Source organism: Micromesistius poutassou (assembly GCF_964030765.1).
Source record: "Micromesistius poutassou genome assembly, chromosome: 19".
Taxonomy (NCBI): domain Eukaryota; kingdom Metazoa; phylum Chordata; class Actinopteri; order Gadiformes; family Gadidae; genus Micromesistius; species Micromesistius poutassou.
The window spans coordinates 273,420-285,511 of record NC_140289.1 but is presented as its reverse complement, the minus strand read 5'-3'; the positions used below and the strand labels follow the sequence as shown (position 1 = coordinate 285,511).

The following is a 12,092-nucleotide window of genomic DNA, read 5'->3' as shown; positions in this document are numbered from 1 at the left end:
AGGCTGTTGGGGTACAGGTGTTGGGGTACAGGTGTTGGGGTACAGGTGTTGGGGTACAGGTGTTGGGAGTACAGGTGTTGGGGTACAGGTGTTGGGAGTACAGGTGTTGGGGTACAGGTATTGGGGTACATTTGTCGAGGGTTCAGCTGTTGGATAGAGGTGCTGGGTCCAGGTGTTGAGGGGTGCAGGTGTTGAGGGGTACAGATTTCAGATACAGGTGTTGGGGTACAGGCATTGAGGGGTACAGGTGTCAGATACAGGTGTTGAGGGGTACAGGTGTTGAGGGGTACAGGTATTGAGGGGTACAGGTGTTGAGGGGTACAGGTGTTGAGGGGTGCAGGTGTCTCTAGCTGACGGTCTGTCTGTCCCTCAGGTGACAGTAAGGAAAACCATTTCCAAGCGGCCCGGGACGACTACGGGGCAGACACCATGACGGAGATCAACATCATCGGCCGCATCACCCTTAACCTGTGGAGGATCATGAAGACCGAGGTACGCCCCTTACCTTAACACTAACCCTTAACCCTTAACCTGTGGAGGATCATGAAGACCGAGGTACGCCCCTTACCTTAACACTAACCCTTAACCCTTAACCTGTGGAGGATCATGAAGACCGAGGTACGCCCCTTACCTTAACACTAACCCTTAACCCTTAACCTGTGGAGGATCATGAAGACCGAGGTACGCCCCTTACCTTAACACTAACCCTTAACCCTTAACCTGTGGAGGATCATGAAGACCGAGGTACGCCCCTTACCTTAACACTAACCCTTAACCCTTAACCTGTGGAGGATCATGAAGACCGAGGTACGCCCCTTACCTTAACACTAACCCTTAACCCTTAACCTGTGGAGGATCATGAAGACCGAGGTACGCCCCTTACCTTAACACTAACCCTTAACCCTTAACCTGTGGAGGATCATGAAGACCGAGGTAAGCCACAGCTACAGAACCAACATTAGTTCCGTCCGTTAATTCTTGTTTATCTGAATGGGAAAAAATGTTAACGGTCCAAATGTTAAAAATCTACTTTGACCCTCGGGAACGAATAATCAAATAATCTGACCCATCCCTAGCCTTAACCTTGCCTCTACCTACCAGTGTAACACACACACACACACACACACACACACACACACACACACACACACACACACACACACACACACACACACACACACACACACACACACACACACACACACACACACACACACACACACTGTACCACGTGACGAGGGGCGTTGTGTTGTTATTCATACGCTGTCTGGTTCTCTCAGGTGACGCTGAGCAGCTACAGCTTTGAGAACGTGGCGTTCCACGTCCTCCACCAGCGCTTCCCGCTCTACAGCGGGCGCACCCTGTCCGACTGGTTCGACCACAACACTGACCTCTACAGGTGGGCCCCGGAGCAGCAGCGCCCCACCTGTCACCTGTCACCTGTGTGCCCTCACTATATAGTGGCTCCAACACTCGTCTTCTTCCTGTATTCCTGCTTCCTGTGTGTGTGTGTGTGTGTTGTACTTCCTGTATTTCTTCTTCCTGTATTTCTGCTTCCTGTGTGTCTTGTATTTCCTGTATCTATGCTTGCTGCTTTTCTAATATTCCTTCTGTGTGTTGTGCTTCCTGTGCGTCTGCTTCCTGTGCGTCTGCTTCCTGTGCGTCTGCTTCCTGTGCGTCTGCTTCCTGTGTGTTTTAACTCCTGTGTGTTTTAACTCGTGTGCGTCTGCTTCCTGTGTGTGTTTTAACTCGTGTGCGTCCCCTTCCTGTGTGTGTTTTAACTCGTGTGCGTCCCCTTCCTGTGTGTGTTTTAACTCCTGTGCGTCCCCTTCCTGTGTGTGTGTTTTAACTCGTGTGCGTCCCCTTCCTGTTGCGTCCCCTTCCTGTGTGTGTTTTAACTCGTGTGCGTCCCCTTCCTGTTGCGTCCCCTTCCTGTGTGTGTTTTAACTCGTGTGCGTCCCCTTCCTGTCCCCTCCCCTTCCTGTGTGTGTTTTAACTCGTGTGCGTCCCCTTCCTGTCGCCTCCCCTTCCTGTGTGTGTTTTAACTCGTGTGCGTCCCCTTCCTGTCCCCTCCCCTCCCTGTGTGTGTTTTAACTCGTGTGCGTCCCCTTCCTGTCCCCTCCCCTCCCTGTGTGTGTTTTAACTCGTGTGCGTCCCCTTCCTGTCCCCTCCCCTTCCTGTCAGGTGGAAGGCGGTGGACCACTACGTGGGCCGGCTGTGCGGCAGCATGCAGCTGCTGCAGCAGCAGGACATCGTGGGACGGACCAGCGAGCTCGCACGCGTCTTCGGCATCCAGTTCTACCACGTCCTGACCCGCGGGTCACAGGTACCGGCCAATCACAGCCCAGCCCTTGCTGCTGGTACCGGGCCAATCACAGCCCAGCCCTTGCTGCTGGTACCGGGCCAATCACAGCCCAGCCTCTGCTGGTACCGGGCCAATCACAGCCCAGCCTCTGCTGGTACCGGGCCAATCACAGCCCAGCCCTGCTGGTACTGGCCAATCACAGCCCAGCCCTGCTGGTACCGGGCCAATCACAGCCCAGCCCTGCTGGTACTGGCCAATCACTGCCCGCCCTGATCTGGGTCTGGTGGAGAACGCGATCTATAGAACCAACTGCCTTAAATCTAAACCTCATAATTAGGCCTGGGCAATAAAACAATAAATTATCGTATCGTGATAGACTTTTGATCAGTATCAATATAAAACATGTATGTATATATATCGATAAGAGACTGGACCACCGAATCTAGCAGCTGGGTTTGTTACACAAACACGGTTCCATACTTATTTACAATATTTGAGTGTTTCTCATTGTTGTGTCGACATTGGAGTATTTATCAAGGAAGAACAGTGGAAGGTCGTATTAAGTGTTAAACAGAAGTGTTAACATCCAGCGTGGTAATTCCTAGTCTTCTTAGGTCATTAAAATTATCAATAGTTATCGATATCAATCAATATGATCGAGTTATATTGTGATATGTCTTTCAGCCGTATTGGCCAGGCCTACTCATAATATTAATCATGTAATGTCATGTAAACATTAGAATATAGTAAATATTGGGCGTTAGTGGGTAGAAAACTGATCTCCCAGTTTGTATGTGTAAACTGCATGTACTGCTGCTGAACTGGTCTCCCAGTCAGTAGGCGGCGGAGGTGGTGGCGGTCAGCAGACTCTCAGAGCAGGGCTGTGATTGGTTGTGACCGGTGGCTCCTCCCCCTGCAGTACCGGGTGGAGTCCATGATGCTGCGTCTGGCCAAGCCCCTGAACTACATCGCGGTGTCGCCCAGCGCGGAGCAGCGGGCCCAGCAGCGGGCGCCCCAGTGCATCCCGCTGGTCATGGAGCCCGAGTCGCGCTTCTACAGCAGCTGTGTGCTGGTGCTGGACTTCCAGTCGCTCTACCCCTCCATCGTCATCGCCTACAACTACTGCTACTCCACCTGCCTGGGCCACGTGGGCAGCCTGGGCACGTAAGGCCCCCGACTCGGATATATTTAAGCAATAGATCACGACAGGCCGTGGTATACGCTCATCATACCACAGTTAAAGGGGCGTTGTCCGTCCCGACGCGCAGCGGAGGGGCGGCGACCCCCTTCACATTTATACATCATCTTATTATATATATATCAAATCTATACATTATTATTAGTCGTTATAGATCAAACAGAACCCTAACCTTATATATATGATATGACCCTGTGTGTGTGTGTGTGTGTGTGTGTGTGTGTGTGTGTGTGTGTGTGTGTGTGTGTGTGTGTGTGTGTGTGTGTGTGTGTGTGTGTGTGTGTTTGTGTTTGTGTTTGTGTTTGTGTTCGTGTTCGTTCGTTCGTTCGTTCCAGGCCGGATGAGTTTAAGTTCGGCTGCACGTCTCTGCGGGTCCCTGTGGACCTGCTCTACCAGCTGAGGGACGACATCACCATCTCTCCTAACGGGGTGGTGTACGTTAAGGTGACCCCTAGCGACCACACCCTCTCTCTCTAACGACCACACCCTCTCTCTCTGACGACCACACCCTCTCTCTCTAACGACCACACCCTCTCTCTCTAACGACCACACCCTCTCTCTCTGACGACCACACCCTCTCTCTCTAACGACCACACCCTCTCTCCCTGACGACCACACCCTCTCTCTCTAACGACCACACCCTCTCTCTCTAACGACCACACCCTCTCTCTCTAACGACCACACCCTCTCTCTAACGACCACACCCTCTCTCTCTAACGACCACACCCCTCTCTCTCTAACGACCACACCCTCTCTCTCTGACGACCACACCCTCTCTCTCTAACGACCACACCCTCTCTCCCTGACGACCACACCCTCTCTCTCTAACGACCACAACCCTCTCTCTCTAACGACCACACCCTCTCTCTCTAACGACCACACCCTCTCTCTAACGACCACACCCTCTCTCTAACGACCACACCCTCTCTCTAACGACCACACCCTCTCTCTAAGGACCACACCCTCTCTCCCTAACGACCACACCCTCTCTCTAACGACCACACCCTCTCTCCCTAACGACCACACCCTCTCTCTCTAACGACCACACCCTCTCTCTCTAACGACCACACCCTCTCTCTAACGACCACACCCTCTCTCTCTGACGACCACACCCTCTCTCTAACGACCACACCCTCTCTCCCTAACGACCACACCCTCTCTCTGACGACCACACCCTCTCTCTCTAACGACCACACCCTCTCTCCCTAACGACCACACCCTCTCTCTCCCTAACGACCACACCCTCTCTCTCCCTAACGACCACACCCTCTCTCCCTAACGACCACACCCTCTCTCTCTAACGACCACACCCTCTCTCCCTAACGACCACACCCTCTCTCTCTAACGACCACACCCTCTCTCTCTAACGACCACACCCTCTCTCTAACGACCACACCCTCTCTCTCTAACGACCACACCCTCTCTCTAACGACCACACCCTCTCTCTCTAACGACCACACCCTCTCTCTCTAACGACCACACCCTCTCTCTCTGACGACCACACCCTCTCTCTCTAACGACCACACCCTCTCTCTCTAACGACCACACCCTCTCTCTCTAACGACCACACCCTCTCTCTCTAACGACCACACCCTCTCTCTCTCTAACGACGTCACCATCCAGCCATTGACCCTCTCCCTATCACCACCATCAATTACCTGATGACCCAACGTGTGTGTGTGTGTGTGTGTGTGTGTGTGTGTGTGTGTGTGTGTGTGTGTGCGGTGTGCGGTGTGCAGTCGGCGGTGCGTAAGGGCGTGCTGCCCAGCATGCTGGAGGAGATCCTGAAGACGCGGGTGATGGTGAAGTGCTCCATGAAGACGTACCGGCGGGACAAGGCGCTGCTGCGCCTGCTGCACGCCCGGCAGCTGGGCCTCAAGCTCATCGCCAACGTCACCTTCGGCTACGCCGCCGCCGGCTACTCTGGACGCATGCCCAACGTGGAGGTGGGTCCTGACCCTGACCCCCCCCCCCCCCCCCCCCCCACCGCCACGACTCTAACCTCCAACCCCAACGCTCAGACCCTAAACCCAACCCTGAGCCTCCAACCCTCACTCTCTCACCCTGAGCCTCACTCTCTCACCCTGAACCTCACTCTCTCACCCTGAACCTCACTCTCTCACCCTGTGTCTCACTCTCTCACCCTGAGTCTCACTCTCTCACCCTGAGTCTCACTCTCTCACCCTGAACCTCACTCTCTCACCCTGAGCCTCACTCTCCAACCCTAACACTCAGACCCTAAACCCCAATCCGAACTCTCTAACCCTAACCCTCTATCCATAACCCTAACTCTTAACCCTAACCCTCTATCCATAACCCTAACTCTCTAACCCTAACCCTCTATCCATAACCCTAACTCTTAACCCTAACCCTCTATCCATAACCCTAACTCTCTAACCCTAACCCTCTATCCATAACCCTAACTCTTAACCCTAACCCTCTATCCATAACCCTAACTCTCTAACCCTAACCCTCTATCCATAACCCTAACTCTTAACCCTAACCCTCTATCCATAACCCTAACTCTTAACCCTAACCCTCTATCCATAACCCTAACTCTCTAACCCTAACCCTCTATCCATAACCCTAACTCTTAACCCTAACCCTCTATCCATAACCCTAACTCTTAACCCTAACCCTCTATCCATAACCCTAACTCTTAACCCTAACCCTCTATCCATAACCCTAACTCTCTAACCCTAACCCTCTATCCATAACCCTAACTCTCTAACCCTAACCCCCATCACTTTAAACCTGAGGGGTCGGGTTAATAGTTTGGTGTAGGCTCAGCAGTGAGCTGTAGGGTTAGGTGTTTGTTTGTAGTGAAGTATGGGGTAACCAGCTAACGCTGACTTCCTGTTCCTGTGCAGGTGGGCGACAGCATCGTGCACAAGGCCCGGGAGACGCTGGAGGGCGCCATCAGGATGGTGAACAGCACCAAGAAGTGGGGCGCCCGGGTGGTGTACGGGGACACAGACAGGTAGGGTGGTGTAGGAGACACAGACAGGTAGGGTGGTGTACGGAGACACAGACAGGTAGGGTGGTGTACGGAGACACAGACAGGTAGGGTGGTGTACGGAGACACGGACAGGTAGGGTGGTGTACGGAGACACAGACAGGTATGGTGGTGTACGGGGACACAGAGAGGTAGGGTGGTGTAGGAGACACAGACAGGTGAGGGGACAGACAGGTAGGGTGGTGTACGGAGACACAGACAGGTAGGGTGGTGTAGGAGACACAGACAGGTAGGGTGGTGTACGGGGACACAGACAGGTAGGGTGGTGTACGGAGACACAGACAGGTAGGGTGGTGTACGGAGACACAGACAGGTAGGGTGGTGTACGGGGACACAGACAGGTAGGGTGGTGTACGGCGACACAGACAGGTAGGGTGGTGTAGGAGACACAGAGAGGTAGGGTGGTGTAGGAGACACAGACAGGTAGGGTGGTGTACGGAGACACAGACAGGTATGGTGGTGTACGGGGACACAGAGAGGTAGGGTGGTGTAGGAGACAGACAGGTGAGGGGACAGACAGGTAGGGTGGTGTACGGAGACACAGACAGGTAGGGTGGTGTACGGAGACACAGACAGGTAGGGTGGTGTACGGAGACACAGACAGGTAGGGTGGTGTACGGAGACACACAGGTAGAGTGGTGTATGGAGACACAGACAGGTATTGTGGTGTACGGGGACACAGACAGGTAGGGTGGTGTAGGAGACACAGACAGGTAGGGTGGTGTACGGGGACACAGACAGGTAGGGTGGTGTAGGAGACACAGACAGGTAGGGTGGTGTACGGGGACACAGACAAGTAGGGTGGTGTACGGGGACACAGACAGGTAGGGTGGTGTAGGAGACAGACAGGTAGGGTGGTGTAGGAGACACAGACAGGTAGGGTGGTGTAGGAGACACAGACAGGTAGGGTGGTGTAGGAAACAGACAGGTAGGGTGGTGTAGGAGACACAGACAGGTAGGGTGGTGTACGGGGACACAGACAGGTAGGGTGGTGTACGGGGACACAGACAGGTAGGGTGGTGTACGGGGACACAGACAGGTAGGGTGGTGTAGGAGACAGACAGGTAGGGTGGTGTAGGAGACAGACAGGTAGGGTGGTGTAGGAGACACAGACAGGTAGGGTGGTGTAGGAGACACAGACAGGTATGGTGGTGTAGGAAACAGACAGGTAGGGTGGTGTACGGGGACACAGACAGGTATTGTGGTGTACGGGGACACAGACAGGTAGGGTGGTGTATGGGGACACACAGGCAGGGTGGTGTACGGAGACACAGACAGGTAGGGTGGTGTACGGAGACACAGACAGGCAGGGTGGTGTACGGGGACACAGACAGGTATTGTGGTGTACGGGGACACAGACAGGTAGGGTGGTGTAGGACTAACCCCCTGGTGGTGGTGTCAGTCTGTTTGTGCAGCTGCAGGGGGCCAGTAAGGAGCAGGCGTTCCGGATCGGAAGCGAGATCGCAGAGGCTGTGACCGCCACCAACCCCAAGCCCGTCACGCTCAAGTTTGAGAAGGTGTGTGTGTGTGTGTGTGTGTGTGTGTGTGTGTGTGTGTGTGTGTGTGTGTGTGTGTGTGTGTGTGTGTGTGTGTGTGTGTGTGTGTGTGTGTGTGTGTGTGTGTGTGTGTGTGGCTTACGCCAGTGTCCTGGCCTCTTTTACCATGTAACATGGCCCAATCACCACCCGGTCTCTCACACACTCACTCACTCACACACTCACTCACTCACTCTCTCCTAAGATACCTTGAATGCGTTGTATAGGTGCATTCATTCTGAATGTATGTAAATGTGTGTATGTATGTAAATGTCTGCGTGATGTATTTACATTTGTGTGTCATCTATGTAACCATGTTATGTGTGTAACGGTGTGTGTCCTGTGTGTAACGGTGTGTGTGACGGTGTGTGTGACGGTGTGTGTAACAGTGTGTGTCCTGTGTGTAACGTGCGGTCAGGTGTACCTGCCCTGCGTGCTGCAGACTAAGAAGCGCTACGTGGGCTTCATGTACGAGACCCTGGAGCAGAAGGAGCCCGTGTTCGACGCCAAGGGCATCGAGACCGTCCGCCGGGACGGCTGCCCCGCCGTCGCCAAGGTAACCGCCAGCATCCACCTGGCCAGGTGTCTCCTGGGAGTGGACTTTCTGCAGGGTCCTTAGTGTTCTACAGGGTCTCTAGTGGTCTACAGGGTCTCTACTCTCTAGTGGTCTACAGGGTCTCTATTGGTCTCTAGTGGTCTCTAGTGGTCTCTAGTGGTCTACAGGGTCTCTAGTGGTCTACAGGGTCTCTAGTGGTCTACAGGGTCTCTATTGGTCTCTAGTGGTCTACAGGGTCTCTACTCTCTAGTGGTCTACAGGGTCTCTAGTGGTCTCTAGTGGTCTACAGGGTCTCTAGTGGTCTACAGGGTCTCTAGTGGTCTACAGGGTCTCTAGTGGTCTCTAGTGGTCTACAGGGTCTCTAGTGGTCTACAGAGTCTCTAGTGGTCTACAGGGTCTCTAGTGATCTACAGGGTCTCTAGTGGTCTAAATGGTTTCTAGTGGTCTCTAGTGGTCTACAGGGTCTCTAGTGGTCTACAGGGTCTCTAGTGGTCTACAGGGTCTCTAGTGGTCTCTAGTGGTCTACAGGGTCTCTAGTGGTCTACAGGGTCTCTAGTGGTCTACAGGGTCTCTAGTGGTCTACAGAGTCTCTAGTGGTCTCTAGGGCTTGAACGATTTATTGTTTTCTGATCGAAATTGCGATTTCAGACAACGCGATCTCGTGATCGCCAAAGCCGCGGTTTCTTCCGTGTTCCTGACTGACCCGAGATCTGTTGCCAACTATTTATACCGGCACTTGAAAAATCACCACAGGCATTTGCACGACGAGTGCATGACGAAAAAGTCTGGTGAAAAGTCTCCCCCCGTCAACAATTCCGACCGCGGACCCTGTTAACAATGTAATGTCCCCAATTAATGTAATGCAATTGGCCCGCCGGCATATCGCATTTCAGCGTTGACGCGCGTCTTGGCGAGGTAACCCTGGCGCGTCAACTCCGACAGATCGCAACCCCCCCCCCCCCCCATCAACAACTCCGGCCCGCGACTTGTCCAAGACTTTAATTTTGGCCCACTGTACAGTTTGAGTTTGACACCCCTGGTTTACAGAATAGATGTGCAATATTTGGGTGCTGCTGAGCCATAGCCCACCTATTATGTCTGACATATTTTTCAGAAGGCAAGAGGTAGGGTCATTTTATTTTAGTAAGAGTTTATTTTATTACCATTAATTTTCAATTTCATTTACTGTAAAGTTTCTTTTGTATTTTGTTTAACTCTTTTAACTTGACAAAATAGGATAAGGATTTTTTGCTCTACTAGTTAAGACAGTCAAAGATGGCTCTTTTAGTTCTTCAGTTGTAACAACTGCTGTTGGTCAAGGACTTTAGTTTACATGCATGTTTCTTAATAAATACATTTGAAATCAATTCTTACCTTTAGTTTTCATTCTTGCATTAGAGTAATGGCATGTAATGTTTTAATGGTATGATATCAGGTTTGTAAATATTACTGTTCATTGTGAATATTGCACTGAAGCTTGATTTGAAGAAAATCGTGGATCAAATCGAAATCGCAATATCTACCAGAAAAATCGCAATTAGATCTTTTCCTGAAATCGTTCAGCCCTAGTGGTCTCTAGTGGTCTACAGGGTCTCTAGTGGTTTACAGGGTCTCTAGTGGTCTACAGGGTCTTTAGTGGTCTACAGGGTCTCTAGTGGTCTAAAGGGTCTCTATTGGTCTCTAGTGGTCTACAGGGTCTCTAGTGGTCTACAGGGTCTCTAGTGGTCTGCAGACTCTCTAGTGGTCTGCAGACTCTCTAGTGGTCTGCAGACTCTCTAGTGGTCTACAGGGTCTCTAGTGGTCTACAGGGTCTCTAGTTGTTTATAGGGTCTCTAGCGGTCTCTAGTGGTCTACAGTGTCTCTAGTGGTCTACAGGGTCTCTAGTTGTTTATAGGGTCTCTAGTGGTCTACAGTGGTCCTGTGGTCTCTCATAGTCTTGTTGTGGTCCTCAGGTGCTGGAGCGCTCCATCAAGCTGCTGTTTGAGACGCGGGACCTGAGCCAGGTGAAGGCGTTCGTCCAGAGGCAGGTGCTGAAGGTCCTGGAGGGCGCGGCCAGCATGCAGGACCTCACCTTCGCCAAAGAGTACCGGGGCAGCGGGTCCTACCGCCCCGGAGCCTGCATCCCCGCCCTGGAGCTCTCAAGGTAGAGTGTGTGTGTGTGTATAAATCATACCGGCGGCTCCTACAGCGGAGGCGGTTGTCACGGTAACCGGGGACATCCTCCTCCATCCCTCTCCTCCCCTCCCCTCTCCAGGCGTATGACTGCGTACGACCGGCGCCTGGAGCCCCGGGTGGGCGAGCGGGTCCCCTACGTCATCGTGTACGGGCCCCCGGGGGTCCCCCTCATCCAGCTGGTGCGCCGGCCCCTGGACGTGCTGCAGGACCCCTCGCTGCGCCTCAACGCCGCCTACTACGTCACCAAGCAGATCCTGCCCCCGCTGGGCCGCCTGCTGCAGCTGGTGGGCGTGGACGTCATGCGCTGGTACCAGGAGCTGCCCCGGGTAGGAGAGACCGGCGTACTGTTGGAGAGACCGGCGTACTGTAGGAGAGACCGGCGTACTGTAGGAGAGACCGGCGTACTGTAGGAGAGACCGGCGTACTGTAGACATGTTGTACCAGGAGCTGCCCCGGGTAGGAGAGACCAGCATACTGTAGGAGAGACCAGCGTACTATGATTTTTTTTTTCCATAATCGAGCGGCGCTACGTCGTGGCCACCTTCAAGGATCCCCGGTTCTGGCTTCTCTCTTTCCCCCCCGAGCGTGCGTCCGGGTCCCCAGAGCGTGCTGACCTCTACTGGTTTGTCCTCCAGGTCCGGAAGGCGTCTCTGTGGGGCGCGTCGGAGGCGGGCCATCGCAAGGGGACCATCTCCCAGTACTTCACCACGCTGCACTGCCCCGTGTGCGAGCAGCTCACCCCGCTGGGCGTGTGCGCCGCCTGCCGCGCCGACCCGCAGCGCGTCGCCGTCACCCTCAACCAGGACATCCGGCGCTGGGAGGCCCAGCAGGACCAGCTGCTGCAGGTGAGGGTAACCTGGGGGGTACCCGGGGGTAACCTGGGGGGTACCCGGGGGTAACCTGGGGGTACCCGGGGGGTACCCGGGGGTAACCTGGGGGTACCAGGGAGTACCAGGGGGTACCGGGGGTACCGGAGGGTCTGGGGGTACCGGAGGGGTCTGGGGGTACCTGGGGTACCAGGGGGTCTGGGGGTACCGGAGGGGGTCTGGGGGTACCGGGGGTACCTGGGAGTACCAGGGGGTACCGGGGGTACCGGAGGGGTCTGGGGGTACCGGGGGTACCGGAGGGGGTCTGGGGGTACCAGGGGGTCTGGGGGTACCAGGGTGCAGTAGTTATCTTTGGCACAACCAAATCAACTTGTTTCTAGAATATTTGTATCATTTGTAAAGGAGAGGATTATTCAGGTGATTAGGAGTCTATTCAGATGACTGAAGGTGTAATCGGTTGACTACAGGTGACTAGAGGTG

General features: G+C 53.8%; 1 protein-coding gene across 1 annotated transcript in view; it reads left to right on the top strand.

Moving 5' to 3' along the window:
* The window catches only part of rev3l (REV3 like, DNA directed polymerase zeta catalytic subunit), a 35,221-nt gene that overhangs the window by 22,703 nt on the left and 426 nt on the right, over window positions 1-12,092 (top strand). The window contains exons 20-31 of the mRNA XM_084484041.1: window positions 374-492; window positions 1,281-1,399; window positions 2,185-2,326; window positions 3,225-3,469; window positions 3,839-3,947; window positions 5,243-5,449; window positions 6,374-6,483; window positions 7,922-8,036; window positions 8,473-8,610; window positions 10,563-10,753; window positions 10,865-11,111; window positions 11,421-11,630. Of these exons, the coding sequence (XP_084340167.1) occupies window positions 374-492; window positions 1,281-1,399; window positions 2,185-2,326; window positions 3,225-3,469; window positions 3,839-3,947; window positions 5,243-5,449; window positions 6,374-6,483; window positions 7,922-8,036; window positions 8,473-8,610; window positions 10,563-10,753; window positions 10,865-11,111; window positions 11,421-11,630 (1,952 nt within the window). The remainder of the gene's footprint in view (window positions 1-373; window positions 493-1,280; window positions 1,400-2,184; window positions 2,327-3,224; window positions 3,470-3,838; window positions 3,948-5,242; window positions 5,450-6,373; window positions 6,484-7,921; window positions 8,037-8,472; window positions 8,611-10,562; window positions 10,754-10,864; window positions 11,112-11,420; window positions 11,631-12,092) is intronic.